The sequence below is a fragment of the Rhinolophus sinicus genome, chromosome 8, assembly GCF_057876585.1.
Source record: "Rhinolophus sinicus isolate RSI-liver-muscle chromosome 8, RSI-T2T, whole genome shotgun sequence".
Taxonomy (NCBI): domain Eukaryota; kingdom Metazoa; phylum Chordata; class Mammalia; order Chiroptera; family Rhinolophidae; genus Rhinolophus; species Rhinolophus sinicus.
The window spans coordinates 38,713,358-38,733,246 of NC_142508.1; the positions used below are offsets into that span (position 1 = coordinate 38,713,358).

The window sequence follows — 19,889 nt, forward strand, 5'->3', positions numbered from 1 at the left end:
TGGTCCCCAAAAATACTGAGTCTTTTGAATATGGGAGGCCATGTGCAGTTGTGTTCACTGCACAAAGGCACACAGCAAGGGGATGAGTGAGTGTAAAATTCAGTTTCCCCCTCCCTGTGTGTCCTAATGTGGGGCTGGGTAAGCCTGGAGGAGAGGGGTGGCATCTGATTCTTAGTAAGGTATCATACTAGCTAGAGGCAGCATTTGGGGAGGAGGGGAAAGGAGGGCTTGGACTGTAATGAGGGAAGGAGACTGGGTTCTAAGAAGGAAATGGAAAGGTGTCTTTCCAGAGGGAGGGACAGAATGAGAAAAAAAGACCAACAATCTAGAACAACACGCACACCCTGCTTGGTTGATGACCCTTGCACAAGGAGAGAGAGTACTGGAAACCAGGACTCCTGGTTCTTTTCCAGAAGTGCCTGAAAGTCTCCACTCCGGAGGAATCCTGATGTTCGGTGGAAGGGCCTAGGGCCTCGGGTCTGTGTAAGGGAAAGGCGGCTTGGGACCCGTTTCGGGCTTAACAGGGACTGGGGGCAGGGAGCTGGACATTCTGAGGGCGAAGCTGCTGCTGCTGGGGGCTGCCCCAGGTTCAGGAGAGATCAGGCGTGAGTAGCCTGGTCCCTGTCGGAAGAAAGGAAGGAGGCAAAGGCAGAGATGGCAGTTAAACGGTTTTATTTTCCTTATTTTCCGAAGGCGGGGTGAAGCAGAGAGTCCGGGAGTGGGCTGGAGCCGCACAGCCATGCGATACGCAGCGCTCACTCCCGCTTCCGCAGGTGAATGTAGATGACACCACTGGCCAGGGCGAGGGGGAAGGCCACCCAGGCTAGAGCGAAGCAGTAACCGAAGGTGCCCTTGGCCGCACGCTTCTCCAGGATGTCCTCCACGTGAATGGCGTAGATCAGCGCCCCGGTAAAAACCGTCACGCCTGTGGGGAGACGAGAACCCCGTGTCACGTTGTAGCCTCAAGAAGACTGCATTCCCCAGGAACCCATGGGGCCAATAAGCCGCCGGAGAGCGAGTGGGTAGCAGCGCTGCCTGCTGGGAGTCTTGGTTCGCTTACAGTGCGGTGCAACCAGGTTACTGCAGACTGGCTTTGGGCAATTTAATCTCCAGGTCCCCTTTACTCATCCACAAAAATGGGACGATAATATCTACTCATCTATCCACCCACATAAGGAACATTTTTGAGTGTCTTTCTACAAGCCACGAACACAAAGAGTGAATTAATGTTAATAAAACAAGAGGGGGGCTTTGCAGGAACCTGGGAAGATAATGTTCCCCAAACTGAGGGCTATAATTAACTTAGCCCTTTGCACCTGAAGTAAAAAAATCGAAAAATACATAAAACTCCCAGAAGTGCAGTAGGTCCACCAGAAACAGCAGTTGGCTGCCATTATAAGACCACCACTATTATGATTTAGAGTTCTCACCTGGGTTATTGACTACCTATACCCACCTCCCATTCCTGGGATTTAAATTATTTGCCCACACCACATTTCTCAGCCCTGGCTCCTTGAAGCCCCAAGTGCCAGCTCCCCCATGACTCAGAGATATACCATACAAACCATTTTTTGAGTCCCTGAAAACCACAATTCCCGTAAGTCCCTGGGAGGGAGACAGGTGCCAGGCAGACGGGCGGCTGCTGAGATTTTTTTTTTTTAACCAGACATCCATTCTCATGGGCCCCAGCATCCTGACAGGCACCCCCCTTCCCTTCAATTCCCAGGGAACAGTGCTCACTGGTGCAAAGTTGGCAGAGGCCAGTGGCATAGAAGAGTCCTCCTCGCCGCATGGTGTAGAGTTGAAACATGAACAGGATGAAGGACAGACAGCAGAGGATAAGGGAAAGCACCATGAGGACCTGCACCGCCTTCAGCCAGCCTACAACAAGGAGGAGATAGAGCTGGAAGTCACAGCAGGTCCAGATTCCCAGCTCCACCGGCTTATTCATCATTTGCACCCCCACTCCCACCCCTGCACACACCGCCATTTAGAGCCAAACAAGTTTGGATACTTAGTATCACATTTATTGACCTTGATACCTGTAACTTTGCTACATTCCCTTATCAGTTCTAGAAGTGTCTTTGCAGATTCTTTAGGATTTTCTACATAAACAAGCCCACTGGGAATAGAGACTTTTTTTTTTTTACTTTTTCCTTTTCCATCCTTATGCCATTTATTTCTTTTTCTTGCCTTGTTGCATTGGCTACCTCCAGTACAACATTGAGTAGAAGTGGTGAGAACAGCAATTGTTGTTTCACTCTTAGGGGAAAATCATTTCATCTTTCACCTTCTTCCATTTAGACATTTCAATGGATGCAACTCCTCCCCTCTAGAACTCAGATGCATCTGTCACCCTCATCCCTCCTTTAGAACCTTGAAAGGATTCAACCCCATCTCTTTAGAACTTCAATGTCATTCCAGCCCCACCCCCTTGGAACTTGGACAACTTGGTCCCAGCCATTCATTCGGAACACCAGTTCTATCTCCTTAGAACTTTGGAAACATAATCCTATCTTCTCAAAATCTTGGGAACTTTCTCCTCATTCCTTAAGCCTATAGCATGTGGCCTCCACTCTTTCTGGATCATAAGGGAGGAGGGCTTTTAGCTCATACTCTTTAGAATAGGAGCATATTGCCCCCCACCACCAAGATAGGTGGGTCATACATCAGTCTTACTCCTCAGCATTGAGAGCCAGATCTGCCAACTCAAACCTTGGCAGAGTCCCAATCCTTGGTCCCAGGAGAAGACTTGGGGTTACCCCTCCCCTTTGCAAACCAGTACCCAATGCCCCTCACCATTCTCGCTGACATTAATGCAGGTCCACGTTTTGTTGTCATTGGTCCACATGCAGTCATACCAGAGATTCAGGGACTCCTTCCCTGGGAGGGTCCACCAGGACTGGGATGGACAGAGAAACGGGTAGGGGTATGAAAGGAAAGTGGGAGTGGTCAGGGAGTCTGTGGGAAGCGTGAGGAAAAGGGTGAGGGAAGGGGCTGAACTGGGGAAAGCATGGGTTTAGTAGGAAAGGGGAAGAGGTCAGGGTATCAGAGGCAGAGCTGAAAGGGGTAGATGGCAGGGGAAAAGGGTGGGGCTGGAGTGACTTTAGAGGAGGGGCATGTGTCGGGAGTCTGCAGGAGAGCGAGGCCCTGCTGCTGCTGCTCCATAGGCTTACCTTGTCCAAAGTGGCCACGAAAAGCAGGATGAGAATGAGGATGTGAAGGGCAGAGACCACCAGCAAGAGGAGTGACATGGCTGCAGTGGAAGCCTGCGGTAGGGGACATCAGGATATGGTCGTTTCAAGAAGTTGGCACAGGGGCGGGTGAGATGCCCGAATCCTCCTGGAGAAGGGGGGCTGAGTCCAGACTCCTGGGTTGGAGGGAGGAGGGGGCTGAGGGCCCAGACTCCTGAATTCCCCAGGGGCTGGAGAGGGCCAGGGATGGACTCTTGGGTCCAGGAATGAGTAGGACTAGCAACGTCTCAGGAGTAGCATCTCCTCAGAGCCCTATCCCTGGGTGCATATGGATTAGGCTCTGAAAAGTCAAGTGGACACCCCTCCAGATTCATCAGAAGCTAAGGGCTGTCCCCAGAGACGGGCATCCTTGACTCACCCCCCCCTCTCCTGGGGTGAGGGGGGGTGAGGGAGGCGGGGTGAGTCATTGGTGACTCATCCCACTCTTGACTCCAAGTACCAGGGAAACCCCAGCCCCTGGCTGCCCACGAGATCCCCACCCCACCCTGCTGCCAGACTGGTGCCTGCTGGGCACCTTGTGGCAAAAATGGATGAGATGCCTGTTGGGAGGAGAGAGGCCTGAGAAGGAGCCAGCCTCCCACTACCCTTCAGTGAACAGAAGGGTAAGGGGCCTGGAGGTTCCCCAGACTTGGGGTGTTCTCATGCAACGCCCTGATCTCCGGGTCCTCAAGGGAGAGTGGCCAGCTGTGGGGAAAAACTACAGGATATTTTCAGGTGGAGGGCTCTGTTGGGAACCTCCAAACTTTGGCGGGCCCCACCCCTTCCTGAATCCCCACCCAAGTGCTAAGAGATCACTTCTGAAATTACAAGGATTTCCATAGGGGTGTCCTTCCCAAACAGCTGCACTCCCAAGTAAATAAAGAAATCCCAGTCCGGATAACGGACTGGAAACTTACCGAGAGCAGCGGAAAAAGTCAGAGTTGGAGTCTGTTCCTCGCTTGGGCCTCTGTGCCCCGCCCTTCTCCTCCCTCCTTCCACCCTCTCGAGGCCCCCGCCTCCCTCGCTGCCTTCCTCCCTCCCGCACTCTCCTCTCTGGCCGTCTCCGTCCTTCTCCCCTCCAATCCTGGAACCCTTTCTCTCTTTCTTTTTCTCCCTCTCCCTCTTTGTCTCCGTCTCCCTCTCCCTCTCCTTTTCCCTCTCCCTCTCTCTCTCCCTCTCCCTCTCCCTCTCCCTCTCCCTCTCCCTCTCCCCCTCTTCCACTTCCACCCCCTTTCTCTCCCTCCCTCCCTCCCTCTCTCTCCTTTCCTTCCTCTCTCTTTCTTGTACCTCTTGTCTCTGTCTCCTGTCCTATACCCCTGTCTTTCACTCTTCTCACTTTCTGGTTTTTCTTCCTCTGCTCCTCTGAATATATACTGACCCTTTTATACCCACCCTCACCGCACCCAGCTGAGGTCTGCAGCTAGAGGGAGGGCCCAGGCACTTGGGTTCTTCATTCTTTGAGCCCCCGCCCACTGCCCCCAGACATGCCTCGTTTCTGGGTTTTCCTCCCAGGGTTGAGATGAGAAGTCGTTGGAGGGAACAGAGCAGAGCAGGACCCTGGGTGGGGCAAGCATCAGGGGGTGGGAGGGTCCAAGTCTCAGGCCTCTGCTCTGGGTCTTGTCCTGGGATGTGGGATCTGATGATTGCATTCCTTGATGGGGTTTAGGACTGGATACTCAGGGATGAGAGTCTGAGGGAGGAGGCCAGATTCCTGCCATGTGGAGTACGCTGAAGACTGGTGAAATTGGTACCGTGGTGGGTGTCAGTGGATGGGAAATGGGGAAGTGTGAACTCTAAAGGGGGCAGGAGGTGGAAGTTAAGAATCCCAGCGCCACTGTTTCCTGCCCGGGAGACCTTGACCAATTATGTCAACTTACTGAGCCTCAGTTTCCTAATCTGTGAGGTGGGTATAATAATATTAATACTGACAATATACTAATACTGATAATAATAAATCTGATACTTATTCTAAATGAATAAGGTAATACCAGTACATTAACACACCTAACATATTCATTCCTTTCTTCATCAAACATTTATTGAACATCTATTAAGTAGGAGTTAATAATAAAGAAAACAGAATGTGACCCTACTGTTACTGTGGAGCTTACCTACCTAGTAGAGGGAGACAGAATAAAGAGAAAACATATCAATGAAGAAGATAAATTTCAGATAGCGATAAGGGCTTGGAAAGAAACAAAACAGTGTGACAGAGATAGTGAGTGTGTGTGTGTGGAACCTACTTTAAACGGGGTTGTCAGACTAGGCCTCTCCGAGGAGGTGACATCTGAGCTGAGACCTGAAGACAGGAAAGAGGAAGTGCAAAGGCTCTTGAGAACAAACTCAGGTTGTTTGGGGAGCAGACAGAAGGGCCAGTGTGGCTGGAATACAGGGAGTTAGAAGGAGTGGAAGGAAGGGAAATCAAAGAGGGCCCTTGAAGACTAGGGGAGGAGTTTGGACTAATTGATTCTAAGTGCAGTGGGAAGCCATTGGAAGGTTTTAAACAGAAGTACAGTACCAGGGATCTAATGTTAACCATTATTATTGTTAATTTTGGAGTTATTGAATTAGGGCGGGGGGTGATGACTACTATGTCCCTGGGTCTCTTGGAAGAGCTGAATGCTGGTGAATAGCGAGGGACAGGGGACCACGTGTCTGGGGTCCTGATATGGAATCTGAGAGCTGGCAGACTAAAATTCTGGGTCCCTGCAAAGGAAGGGAACTGGACCATGGCAAGTCTGGGTATCTGATGGTCCCAGAGCTGGGGGAGGGAGAATGGTTGGCTATGTGGATTCCCAGAGGGGGTGAGGAATAGGCAGTTTAGTGACTGGGTGGGTACTCACGAAGACCTGGAAGCTGGGGTACCTATAGCACAAAAGCTAGAGACACACTGGCTGGATTCAAATCCAAGCTGCTTTACTCTGATTTGGGGCAAGTTACTAATAACCTCTCTATCTGTAAAATAGGGATAATAATAGTGAACGCATTAGGGTAGTTGAGTAGTGCCTGGTACATAGTAAGCACTGCTGTATGTGCTAGTTATACTAGGCTTTGGGGCCCTGGGTGGGTTCTGTACTGGGGGACCCTAGATTAAGGTCTCTAGGATTTGGGGAAGGGGCAAATTCTTGGGTCCATTGGGTCCCAAGACTAAAAAGTTGGGAGAACAAATTGAGGGTCCCTGTTTTGGGGAATATGTGGGTAGTCACAAACTTGTCTTTGAGCAGGACAGAAACTGGGGGTCTGAACTCAGAACCCCAAGGAAGGTAAAAAGTCTGAGTCACAGAAGGAAAAACTAGGGACTAGAGGGTCACTGCTTTTCAGGGAGAGCTGGCAAAGGGAGGCCAGCCCCTCTCCCCTAACTGATCGGGGAGGAGTCTGGGAACTAGAGGTTAGGGAGATGGAAATTTGAGTGGGGTAGGTGGAGAATAGGAGAGCAGGACTCTGAATTAAGTTCCCTGAGTGGTATTAGCGCGAGACTTTCGTACCCTGGGGATGTTAAGGGGGGTCTCCCATTTAGGGTCCTGTGATGGTGGAGAATCAGGGGCCCTGAGAGCAGTGGCAGCATCCCCCCTTCTTGGGCCTCCAACGCTACGAGCTTAGCGGAGCGCCTCGCGGGCGGTTTCCTCCCACAGGAAACCACAGGCGTTGGGCACACCCAGCCTGCAGGGAGGAGAGCCTACTGCCTGCCGTCTCCGGGGAGGCCCAAGTGGGCAGCAGCGGACCACTAAAGGGGCGTGCCCTACGGGGCGAGGAGGTGTGATCAGACTGGGGCGTGACCGGAAGGCGGGGGCGGTGCGAAGAGCCCGGTGCCCCGCCCACTTCCGTCTCTCAGTCTACAGACCCCGTGGGCAGCAAAGGATTTTTTCGTGCCTTAAGAGGCCGTTGGCCGCGCATGCGTAGTGAGGTGCTGGGAGGACCTGAGGCGGTGGTGAGCCTTACTTCCCCTCACAAGTCCCGGCGCCGGCACTGTCTTCCTGCTAATGAATCCTCAAAATAACGTGGTCCTAATCAGCTTAAGACAAGCTTCTCTCCGGCCCTTCCCGAAGGACCTCGGTCTTCCAGACGTTTTGCTCTCAACCTTGCCTCCAATTCCCGGAAACACAGCCCGATCCTCGCAGGCCCGTGTTCCCCTTGCAGCCCTTCCCGACCTCCCGCAGGCCTTTCCAGCTCGAGTGCCTCCCGGTTAGCCCCGCCCCCACAAGTCTTGGGAACCACGGTCCTTCCAGCGCCCTCCCTGCGGACTCCTCACGCGTTCTTCCAGCCACGCCCCTCCTTGGCCCAAGAAACCCCGCCCTCCTCAGGTACCCGTGCTCCTCCCCTCGAGAGTCCCCGCAGTCCGGCCCTTCACAGGTACCGGTGATTTCCCCAGCCCCAAACTTCACAGACCCTTCCGGCTCCGCCCTTTACAGATCTCCGAGCCCTCCCCTCGCAAACCTCGAAGCCCGGATTATAGCGGGCTCTTCTAGTCCCGCCCCTTATAGGCCCACAGCCCCACCCCTCACAGGGCTCCCCAAAAGTTCTATTTAAAGCCCGGGAGATCCCAGCAGGTCTTCTCGCCGCCGCCTCCACCACTCCTCCCCAGCCTCCCCTCCCACAGCCTCTCTTCGCGGCCTCGATCCCTCCCCTTATCTCCCCAGTAACCAGACCACAACAGTGAGCTAGGAGCACCAAGGACAGGGCAAGCACTCCAGCAGGTAGGGAAGGGGCCTCGTTCCCTACAGCGGTCCTTCCTCGGTGATCCCTTCCCCAAACCGCCCCCTTCAGAGATACCGAGAGCCTAAGGGACCTGTCCTCCGCGCCAGAGTCAGAGCCAAGATGCAAGACAGAGAATGTGAGAGGTGGGAGGTTGGAAGGAGTGTGGGGAGAGGCCAGAGAAGTGTCCGCCCTCCAACCCATTGGGGGAATTGAGATTCAGAGAGAGGCCAGAGCTGATTTTGGGGTCATCTTCCAATTCCTAATCCCTCACTGTGCGTTGCCCACCTCCTCCCCGCCCTCTCCTGCTTGCTGTCTGAAGGGGTCCTGTGTTACCCCTACAGGAGTCCCACCCTCTTTGGGAAAATGCCTTTCGGATTCTCTGCTGGGAGCAACCGCTCAGAGAATGGAAGTGAGGCCTACCTAGAGGGAATGGGTAATTCATATGATCTTTTATTTCACCTGTTCTTTTTCTTAATCTCATTCTTTTTCTCAGGGTTCCCAATTCCAGGTCCTGTGCTTCAGAGCCATGGGAACAGGGTGGTCTTCTAGGAAAGCCTTCTAGTGGGGAGCACTAGTGTGGGAATGGACGTGGAGGGAGGCATATGGGTGGGCCAAGACTTGCTGCAGGAGAAGTTTGAGTGGGGCCCAGAACTCCTCCCTGGAATCACCAAGGGGAAAAGAAAGGGGAGAGTGTTTCAACAGAGAGGACAGCACGTGGCTAGAGCAGGGTTTGTCAGTCTCCGCACTGTTGACATGTGAGGGTCAGGTAATCCTTTGTTATGGGACCTGTTCTGTACCTTGTAGGACATCTAACAGTATCCCTGGCCTCTACTCACTACATGCCAATAGCATCCTCTGCACCTCCCCTACCTGCCCCTTATTGTGACAATCAAAAATGCCTCCAGACTATGCCAAATGCTCATGGGGGATAGAATAGCTCCAGGTTGAGAACCATTGGGCTGTGGGAGGTGGGGAGCTGGTGGAGACTTGGAGAAGTGGATAGTCAGGTCCTATGGGGCATTGAACACCAGGCTGAGGAGTTGAGACTGTCCTGGGGGCCCTGGGGCACCAGGGAAGGCCTAGGAGCAGGGGAGGGCCAGAGTCCGCTCTGAGTGTAGAAGGAGCCCCTGGGGCTGTGAGGGGAGGCTGGGAGGTTGGAGAGAAGGCTGGAGTGATAGTCCAGGCAGGAGTGGATGAAGCCTGAGCCTAGGAGAGGGCCTGAGAGTGAGGAGCAGGAGGGTGGGACTGAGGGTGGCTCGGCAGCGGGGGGTGAGGGGGAAGGAGGGAGCAAGACTGCTGCTTTGGTCACCTGTCTTCAGCTTTCCCAAGTTCCAGGTCCTGTGCAGTGGATCCTTGAGGACCATGAGGCCCTCCAGGAGCGCCCTCTAGTGGGGAAACAGATGTATGCCCAAACCGGAGAAGGAGTGGGTTTTAGGGGGGAAATCTCAAGGTTAACTTGGGGTACAGAGGAGTATGAAGGGATGAGGAAGTTTGAGGCAGTCCTATAGGGGTGTTGGGGACTGGGTCTGCAGCTCAGTTGCAGCTTGTGAGACCCTAAGGGAGCTAGGATTCCTACCTAGGTCCTAGCGAGGAAGTGGCTGGACCTGGATTCCTATTGAGTCCCTTGCCTGGTTTGTCCCTCAGTGGACTGGGAGCTGAGCAGACTGCAGCGGCAGTGCAAAGTGATGGAGGGTGAAAGGCGGGCCTACAGCAAGGAAGTCCACCAGCGCATCAATAAGCAACTGTGAGCCGAGTGCCTGGGTCTCAGAGCTGGAAGGGGGCTGCTGAAGGGTTGGGGGTCGGACTCGGGTCTGAAGCCGGGGCAGGCCCAGTGTAACTGGCCTTTAGTGATGCTGACCTTTGCCCCTTGCTGGCCTCCCCTCCACCTCCCTGCCTGGTCAGTGAGGAGATCCACCGCCTAGAGGAGGTGCGGGACAAACTTCAGGTGCAGATCAGCGTTGCCCAGAGCCAGGTCAAGCGGCTGCGGGACAATGAGAGACTGGAGAACATGGGCCACTTGCTGAAGTGCCAGGCCCAGGTGCAGGCCGAGGTCAAGGAGCTGCAGGAGCAGGCCAGGACCCTGGACAGGCAGGTGGGTTCTGAGACCAGACTCTGGATCCTACTTAGGGGCAAGTGTCATAACTGCTTTGAGACTTAGCTTCCTCATATGAAAAATGGGGTTATCAAAAGCATCGCCTGGCATTGGGTGCCCAGGCTTCAGAATGTGGATGTTTAGTGCTGAGCACAATCCCACACATTCAAAAGGGGGGCTGGTGCAGTTAAGGGGAAAGGTTCACCTTCTGGAGTCGGTGAAACCTGCGTTAGAATCCTGGTCCTGCCACATCAGAGCTGTGTGACCACCGGCAAGTCTTCACTTCTCTGGGCCCCAGTTCCTTAATCTGCAAAAGGAGGATGTTGGTAATGGAGCAGAGTCTAGACAGGTGTCTAATCCTACCTGCCTCAAGATCTTGCTATGTGACCATGGAAACAATGTAACTTTTCTATGCCAGTGTTCTTTCAAATTTTTATGACCATGACTGGTGACGTAGTTCATACACACATAGATGCAGATGGATATAAACACATGTGCACAAATACATTTATCTGAAACAAAACCTTCACCAAATCATACTTTTTTTCTATGTGCAATTCTTTCTGTTATTTTCTCTTCTATTCTTCATTTTAAAAGGTTGCTTTTCTAGAGCAAATGATTTCTTGCACACTATGGGATCACAAACAGGAGTTTGAAAGTTACTTGTCTGTATCAGTTTCCTATTGTTGCTGTAACAAATTATCACCAACTTGATGGCTTAAGATAATACACATGAATTATCTTACAGTGCTGGAGGACAGAAGTCCAAAATGGGTTTCACTTGGGTAAAATCAGGGTATCAGCAAGGTGAAGCTTCTGGATGCTTCAGGGGAGAATCTGTTTCTTGGTCTTTTCCTGCTTCTAAATGCTGCCTGCATTCCTTAGCTCATAGCTCCTTTCTTTATCTTTTAAGCCACCATGAACACTTGAGTGTTTCTTATGCAGCATCACTGTGGTCTCTGCTTTTGTCATCTCCTCCCCTTCTCTGATTCTGACTCGCCTGTCCTTATAAGGACCTTTGTGGTTACATTGGACCCACTCAGATAATCCAGGATCACCTTCCCATCTCTCAATATCCTTAACTTTATCACATCTGCAAAGTCCTTTTTGCTTTTTACATCACATATTCACAGGTTCCAGGGATTAGGAAGTGGACATCTTTGGTGGGCAGGGCAGTATTTTGTCTATCACATGATCTATAGTCTGTTTTATTTTACATTTGACTTCTAATCAATCACTTTGTTGAGCTCTCAGTGTGACCCTGAGCTGCTTTTTGGAAGCTGAATTCTGATTCACACACGCCAAACTTTTGGCTGTTTCATGGTAGTACAGTGGCTTAGTGAATGCTGGCTGCTTGAATTGGTTTTCCTTGGTCTTTCATGGAAACTCACCAGAGTCTGGCCCAAACAGGATGATTTTATTATCTTGACCCCATGGATTCCTTTGCCCTAACAAATGGAGAATTATAGGTCAGGTGGAGGATAGGGTCCCTGGAAGAGAGCTCGGTAAAGTTCCCCATGAGGTCAAGAAGGGATGTAGTTATCTGGTGACATTCACTCAACAAAAATTTATTGAGTGCCTACTAAGTGCCAGGCCCTGTCCTAGGTGTTGAGGACTCAGAAGTGAACAACACAGACAAGGACCCTGCCTTCATGTAGTTTACATTCTACTGGAGAGACAGATAATAAGCCAAGTGAAAGCTGAAGAAATAATTTGTTTAGAAGAAATCATCCAGAATCCAGCACAGAGAGACAAAAAGGTGGGAAATATGGAAGGGTGGTTAAGAGTCATTGCAGATATAGTGAGATTAAATATATGTCTAATAGGAGTTTCAGAAGAACAGAAAGGGAATGAGACAGAGGTAATGTGTGACAAGATAATATCTGAGAATATTCCAGAACTAATGAAAGAACAAATCCACAGATTCAGGGATGCCTTAGAATCCAAAATAGGATGAATGAAAAATCCACACTTACATAGAAATTTATAAGGAAATTTATAGGGAAATTTCAGAATATAAAAGCATCCAGAAAATAAAAAAAACATATTACTTTCAAAGGAGCCATAGTTAAACTAATAGTGGATTTCTCAAAAGAAACATTGGAAGTCACAAGATAGTGAATGAGATTATAACTTCATTGTTCAAAGAGGGAAAGCTGTCAACTTAGAATTCCATACCCAGTGAAACTACCACTCACAAATGAGAGAGCAGAATAGACATTTTCTGGCAAAGGAAAATGTGGACTTAGACGTGGTGTTTCTCAAAAGGCTTGTGTCTTGTGTGACTTGACCTGTGAATTCAATAGCACCCCCAAAAAACTGTTTCTAAATGCTTACTCTCATTTTTTGAACCAATCACATCAAAGACTGATGACAGACAGTCCTTGGACTTGCCCCAGTTCATAGCACCAGTTTATGTAGATACAAAAAAGTACTTGATAAAATTCAGCATCCATTCATGTTAAAAACTCTGAGAAAGCCAGGAATAAAAGGAAATTTTATAAAGGGCAACTATGAAACATCTACAGCAAACATCACAATTGATAGCAAAACATGAAAAAAAATCTCTTTGAGATCAGTAACAGTATAAGGATGTCAGCTGGCACCACTTCTATTTAACATTGTACTGGCGATCCTACCCAGTGCCCTACAGCAAGGAAAAGAATTTAAAGATTGGAGGGTGAAAAATGTGAAGGGAGTAAGAAGTACAATTAGTAGTTACAAAATAGTCATGGGAATATAAAGTACAGCATAGGGAATGTAGTCAATAATATTGTGTTAACTATGTATGGTGTCAGGTGGGTACTAGACTTATCTGGGGAATCACTTCATAAATAATATAGATGTCTAACCATTATGTTCTACACCTGAAACTAATATAAAATAATATTGAAAAATAATAAAAAAAAGATTGGAGAGGGAGAAATGAAATTGTCATTATCTGTAGATGGTATACTTGAATGCATAGAAGGTCCAAAAGAAACTGATGCTAAATTATAGTTAACAAAGTATTTTAATAGTATGGCTGGATACAAAATTAACATGCAAAGTTAATGCTATTTCCCCATATTTGCGATAACTATTAGAAAATAAAAGAAGACAAGACACATTTATAATACCCAAAAGAAATACCTAGAAAGAAGTCTAACAAAAGTGTGCAAGAGCTCTATGGAGTAAATTATAAATTTTATTGAAGGATATTAAAGAAAAACTTAATAAATTTAGAAATATGCTATATTCACGGGTTGGAAGAGTTAGGGTTGTAAAATATCAGCCCTCCAAGTTGATTTATAGATTCAATGTAATCCCAATCAAAATACTAAAAGCTCTTTTTTTTAAATGGATGGAATTGACCAGCATATTCTAATCTTCATATGGAAGTGCAATGAACAAGATGACTAAGATTGGCTTAAAAGAACAATGTGGAAGGATTTGCTCTACCAATTATCAAGATTTATTATAAAATTGTTGTAATTGATGTAGGGCTAGTCAAATGGATCAACAGGACAGAACAGAGAGCCCTGAAAGAGACTTACGCGTATGTGGACACTTGATATATGACTTCAAGAAATGAGAAAAGGAGGACTCTAGTAATGGTGCTGTGAAAATCAGATATTGATAACGTGAGGTGAAATCAGACCCTTAACTCTTATTGTAACCCTGAAACTAATTCCAGATGGATTAAAGTTCTAAATTAAGAAGGATTTCTTAAATAAGGTACAGAAATCTCTACTTCTAAAAGAAAAGATTGATATATCCCATGATTTTAAAGTTAATAATGCATCTGTCAAAAGAACCAGAAAGAGTGTACAAAGTAAGTTACAGAATAGAAGGTTATTTGCAACACATATAGCTGACAAAGGACTAGTATCAAGAACATATAAGGAACTGCTACAAATCATTAAAGAGTCAACCCAACTTAAAAAATAATCAAAGGATTTGAGCTGACAATGAATAAAATAAGAAATTCAGATGTCCAAATAAATGTAGGGATTACTCATCACTCATTAGTAATCAGACAAAGGCAAATGGGCAAATGAAAATCACAATGAGATACTATTACACACTAACCTGATTTTCAAAAGTTGGTGTCCAAAAATACCAAGTGTTGGGGGCAGGAGGAGCAGTGGGAACTCTTATGAACTATTGGTGGGGGTATAAATTGTTGTATGTATTCTGAAAAGTTTTTTCCCTATTATCTATTATATTTGAAATAGACACACCTTACAGCATGATACAGCATCACATCCACTCAGCATGGTCACCAGAAGCAGTCTTGGGTTCCATTTGACATTCACACTCATGGGATCCTATAGGCTATAACTTGGCACCAGGTTCACTTAACTTTGTAGAAGGTTAGAGGACAGAAAAGAACAGCATCTTGGCATGACAGCATCAAATGCATCTTTCTGGAGGGTCCAGGGTCTGCTTCTCATCATCTCCAGTTGGGTGATACCACATGCACGGATGGGTGCTGCCCACCCTGGCATAGTGAAGCTTCATACACAAGAGAAGCCACCTCTTGTCGCAGCTCATGAGGGTAGCTTGTAAGCTCCGCCACCCCAGAGAGACCAGGTTTCTATTCAGTCTTGGTCCTGTAGGCCCTTGGGGTCTATGAACCCACTCACAATCCTTTCAAGGGTGATTTTTTATCATAAACATTGTTGCCTGGGAACACAGCTGGCATTCCATATTTACCTTAACCCAGTATGTTACCACAGGAACAGTGTTGGAAGAAAGTAAACCAAAGTCATCTTCCAACAGAAAACAAGTTTAGATCTGTTGTTAACTCTTTCTCCCACCCAGCAGTTACACTTCTGGATATAGACCCTGGAACTAGGATTCATGGGAAAGAATGTTGAGAGATGTGTTACTCATATTAGCTAGCTCCAAACTGAAAACAACGAAAATGTCCATCTTTATTGAATGAATAAATATCCTGTGGTGTATCTGTATAATGGAATAGTATACAACAATGAAAAGTGAATGGCTCACAACTACACAGAGCAATAAGGATGAATCTTACATTTGAAGGAAGCAAGACATAAAATATACAGGTGGCATTATTTCACTTACATAAAATTCAAAATCAGGCCAAACCAAACTTGTTCAGGGAGTATATACACAGGTTATAAAACAGTAAAGAAAAGTAGAAATGAATGTCACTTAAGAAAGTATACTAAACGGAATAATGACCTCCCCCCCAATCTCCAGAACCTGTCATTATGTTCCTTTACATGGCAAAAGAGACTCTGCAGATGTGATGAAGGATGTTGAGATTATCTGGGTGGACCCAATGTAATCACAAGGGGAAGAGAGAGAGAGACAGAGAGAGAGAGAGAGAGACAGAGAGACAGAGAGAGAGAGACAGACAGAGAGACAGACAGAGAGAGAGAGAAAGTGTCAGAATCAGAGAAGATGATGTGATGATGGAGAGAGGAGGTATAACATCAGAAGCAGAGGTTGGAGTAGCCACAAGCCAAAGAATCCAGCCCCTAGAAGCTGGAAGAGGCAAGGAATGAATTCTCCCCTAGAATCTCCAGAAGGAATGCAGACCAGCTGACAGCTTATTTTTTAACCCAGTGAAACTGATTTCAGACTTCTGACCTCCAGAACTGTAAGAGAATAATTTGTTTTACAGCAGTAAATTTGTGTTGCTTTGTTACAGATGCAATAGGAACTAACACAGGCAGGATAATGGTTCTCTATGGAAAAAAAGATGGTAGTGATGAGAAGGGGACATCTACAGTGTGGTCAGTACTCTAGTTCTTGATCTGGGTGGTGTTTCAAGCATGTTCACTCAAAAATATGTACATACACAATCTATGCATTTTCTATGTACAATAACATTTTTTTTAAAGGAAAAAAATGTTAACTGTTAACTATCATAGACCTAAATGTAAAATCTAGAACTATAAAACTTCTAGAAAGAAACATAAGAGGAAATCTTTGTGAGCTTGGGCAACAATTTCTTAGATAAAACACCAAAAACATGATCCATAAAAGGACATACTGATCTATCACACTGCCTAAAAATGTAAAACTCTTCAAAAGATATTGTTCAGAGAATGAAAAGGCAAGCCCCACATTGGGAGGAAATATTTGCAAAGCATATATCTGATAAAGAACTTATGTCCATAATAGATTAAGAACTCTCAAACTCAATAAGAAAACAAATGACCAATGAGAAAAGTGGGCAAAAGACTGGAACAGACACTTCACCAAATATATAAGACAGTGATAAACCCCTGAAAAATGCTCAACTGTATTAGTCATTGGAGGAATGCAAAATAAAATCATAAGCTACTTCTATACATCTATTAGAATGGCTAAAATAAAAAAGACTGACCATATCAAGTGTTGGTGAGGGTGTGGAGCAACTGGAATTCCTGTACCCTGCTGGTGGGAATGTAAATGGTACAATCACTAAAATCTAAATGTACAACTGATATGATTCAGACATTCCACTCCTAGGTGTTTACCCATGAGAAAAGAAAGCACATGTTCATACAATTAATTGTATGTGAATGATCATAAAAATTTTATTTGTGCTAGTAAAATTCAAAATGGAAACAACCCAAATATCCACCAACCAGTGAATGGATAAACAAATTGTGGTACATCCATTCAATGGAATACTACTCACCAATGAAAAGGAATGGGCTATTGATACACCCAACAACATGGATGAATCTCAAATTAATTGTTCTGAGTGAAAGAAGCCAGAACCTTCCCCTCAAAGAAAGAGTATACATTATGTGATTCCATCTAATATAAAACTAGAAAATGCAAAGTAATCTGTAGTGATAGAAAACACATGGGTGGAGGGAACAACCAAGATGGCGCAGTAGGTAAACATTGTGTTTACCTTCTCTCACAACTACATCAAAATTACAATGAATCTACAAAACAACCATTATTGAGAATCGCCTAAAATCAAGCTGAACTGAAGCCTTTCAACTAAGGACATGCAGAAGAAGCCACCTCCAGACTGGTAGGAAGATCAGAGACACAGAACGGGCTGGTCCCACACCCACATGTGACCATTAAAGATTGGGAGGGCATTTTGGCTGTGGGGGTCCCTCCCCATCCCTTAGGAGGGTGAGAGATCCCAGCCTGGCCTTGGTTCATGGCTTGGCCTCTGAAGGCACTTCCAAGCACAGCACGGGTGGCAGCCATCTGTGGATTTCTTTCTGGCTCCTGCTGGGTGGCCCCAGGTGGGGCATGGGCTGTGGCTGAACTTGACCTACAGCAGATCCCCTCCAAGGTGGTCCTGGGGCTGGCATTCCTAGTGGCCAGCTTCAAAAGGAGCTGGAGGATCACCCAGCCACCTCCAAGTACGACACATCCAAGGAGTGGATTGGGCAGGCAACTAGAGTCCTACTGAGGCAGATCCTGCTCCATAGGGTCAGCCCCTGCACAACTCTTCCACTGTAGTCAAGGCCAGTCCTCGCAACCAGTGAGCCCAAGGGTCAGTCCTTCACGTTGATGTGCAATCATCAACCAAGGCTCAACTACAAGAGGAGGGCACACACAACCCACACAAGGGACATACCTGGAGCGTGTGGTTCAGGTGACCAGAAAGACTGCATCACTGAACCCCTCAGCACATCTACTACATAAGGCCATTCTGTTAAGACCGGGAGACATAGCAGCTCTACCTAGTACATAGCAATAAACATAAGGAGGCAGCCAAAATGGGGAGACAAAGAAACATGTCCCAAATAAGAGAACAGAACAAAGCTCCAGAGAAAGAACTAAGTGAAATGGAAATAAACAATCTGTCAGATGCAAAGTTCCAAAAACTGGTTATAAGAATGCTCGATGATCTCAGGGAGAATTTCAACAGAGAGATAGGAAGCATAAAAATTGAGATGAAAACCACACAAAAGAACAAGTCAGAAATAAAGGATACAATAATGGAAACGAAGCATATATTACAGGGAATCAACAGTAGATTAGATGAAGCAGAGGATCCAACCAGCAATGTAGAAGATAAGGTAGTAGAAAACACCCAACTAGAACAGAAAAATAAAAAAGAATCCAAAAAATTGAGGCAGGTTTAAGGGACCTCTGGGACAATATCAAGCACACCAACATTCACATTATAGGGGTACCAGAAGGAGAAGAGAGAAAGCAAGGAATTGAAAACCTATTTGAAGAAATAATGACGGAAAACTTCCCTAGCCTGATGAAGGAAATAGACGTTCAAGCCCAGGAAGCACAGAGAGTCCCAAACAAGATGGACCCAAAGAGGCCAACACCAAGACACATCATAATTAAAATGCCGAAGGTTAAATACAAAGAGAGAATCTTAGCAGCAAGAGAAAAGCAGTTAATTACATACAAGGGAGCCCCATACGACTGTCAGCTGATTTTGCAATAGAAACTTTGCAGGCAAGAAGGGAGTGGCAGGAAATATTACAAGTGATGAAAAGCAGTGACATACAACCAAGATTGCTCTACCCAGCAAGTCTGTCATTTAGAATTGAAGGACAGATAAGGAGCTTCCCAGACAAGAAAAAGCTGAAGGAGTTCATCACCACCAAACCATTATTACAAGGAATCTTAGAGGGACTTTAAGATGGGAGGGGGTAAAGGATGGGTGAAAGGGAAAGGGATTAAGAGGTATAAATTGGTTGTTATACAGTAGTCATGGGGATGTAGGGTACAGCATAAGGAATATAATCAATAATATTGTAATAACTATGTATGGTGCCAGATAGGTACTAGATCTACCAGAGTAATAGATGGGAATGGGGGGCAGGGTGAAAAAGGTGAAGGGATTAAGAAATGTAAATTGCTAGTTAATAACAGTATGGGGAATATAATCAACAATGTTGAAAAAATCATGTAAGGTGCCGGATGGGCACTGGACTTATCAGGGGGATCACGTCATAGACTGTCCAATGTGCTATACACCTGAAGCTGAAGTAGAATAATACTGAATGTCAACTATACCTAAATATATAGGTGTATATATTCATGGGATGTGGAGTACAACATAGGGAAGATAGTCGATGGTATTGTAACAGCTATATAAGATGTCAGAGGGGTAACAGCTTGGGGGGTGGGTTATCACTTTATGAGGGGTTTAAATGTCTATTATGTTGCTTTGTACACCTGAAACTAATAATAATAATAAAAAGAAAACACATGGGTGACTGCCTGGGGAGGGGGCTGTAGGAAGGAAGTGGGGGGAATGATAAAGGGGCACAATTAAACTTTTGTGTCAGACTTATCAAATTATATACTTGACATATATGCAGTTTTAGTGTATGTCATTTGTCCCTCAGCAAAGCTGACCAAAAAATTTCCTACCTCACACCATATAAAAACATAAATTCTAGTGGGATTAGACACCTAAATGTGAAAAGCAGAATTTGAATACTTTTAAAAATTGGAGGAGAGTGTTTTCTAATCTTGGGAAGAATTTCTTAACGAGCAACTCCTAAACTTTCTTTGTTCCTGGAATCCATAATTTCTTGGTAATATTTTAGCCCCTAGAGAAACCTCTGTCAGAGGTGTGCCGGGAAACCAGTTTTTGGGTAAAAGTGCCCCGATTTATAGTATTTGCTGATTTTCAAACATAAATGCTCTCATCTTGACTGTGGTGGACATATCCGACGGTGACCCCCAGTGAGCCATACACGTGTATAATCCCCTCCTCTTCAGTTCAGGCAGAACCTGTGACTTGGTTCTAGCCAATAGAATATGGCACAGGTGATGGGATGTCACTCTCTTGATTAGGTTATGTTATATAAGACTGCACCTCAGCAGACTGAAGAGAGACACTCTTCTGCTGGCCTTGGTGAGGGCCACATGGCAGGGACCATCCAGGGGCTCCTGGAAGCTGAGGACCTCAGTCT

General features: G+C 46.6%; 2 protein-coding genes across 4 annotated transcripts in view; one reads left to right on the top strand and one right to left on the bottom strand.

Annotated features, from left to right (window-relative positions):
- Positions 1-655: 655 nt before the first annotated feature.
- EMP3 (epithelial membrane protein 3 (MAM blood group)) lies at positions 656-4,395 on the bottom strand. Its single transcript, XM_019752636.3, has 5 exons — positions 4,151-4,395; positions 3,177-3,269; positions 2,800-2,902; positions 1,741-1,881; positions 656-925 (listed from the first exon to the last, which is right to left on the bottom strand). The coding sequence occupies exons 2-5, from the start codon at positions 3,252-3,254 to the stop codon at positions 756-758; spliced, it is 492 nt and encodes a 163-aa protein (XP_019608195.1). The 5' UTR covers positions 3,255-3,269; positions 4,151-4,395; the 3' UTR covers positions 656-755.
- Positions 4,396-5,912: 1,517 nt separating this feature from the next.
- The window catches only part of ODAD1 (outer dynein arm docking complex subunit 1), a 32,634-nt gene continuing 18,657 nt past the window's right edge, over positions 5,913-19,889 (top strand). The window contains exons 1-4 of one of the 3 annotated variants that reach the window (XM_019752644.3): positions 5,913-7,927; positions 8,270-8,361; positions 9,573-9,672; positions 9,831-10,020. In XM_019752644.3, coding sequence (XP_019608203.2) covers positions 8,292-8,361; positions 9,573-9,672; positions 9,831-10,020 — 360 coding nt within the window. In that variant the 5' untranslated portion in view covers positions 5,913-7,927; positions 8,270-8,291. Of the gene's footprint in view, positions 7,928-8,269; positions 8,362-9,572; positions 9,673-9,694; positions 10,021-19,889 lie in introns of those variants that run through there. The other 2 variants (XM_019752645.3, XM_088800067.1) reach the window with 2 other exon arrangements.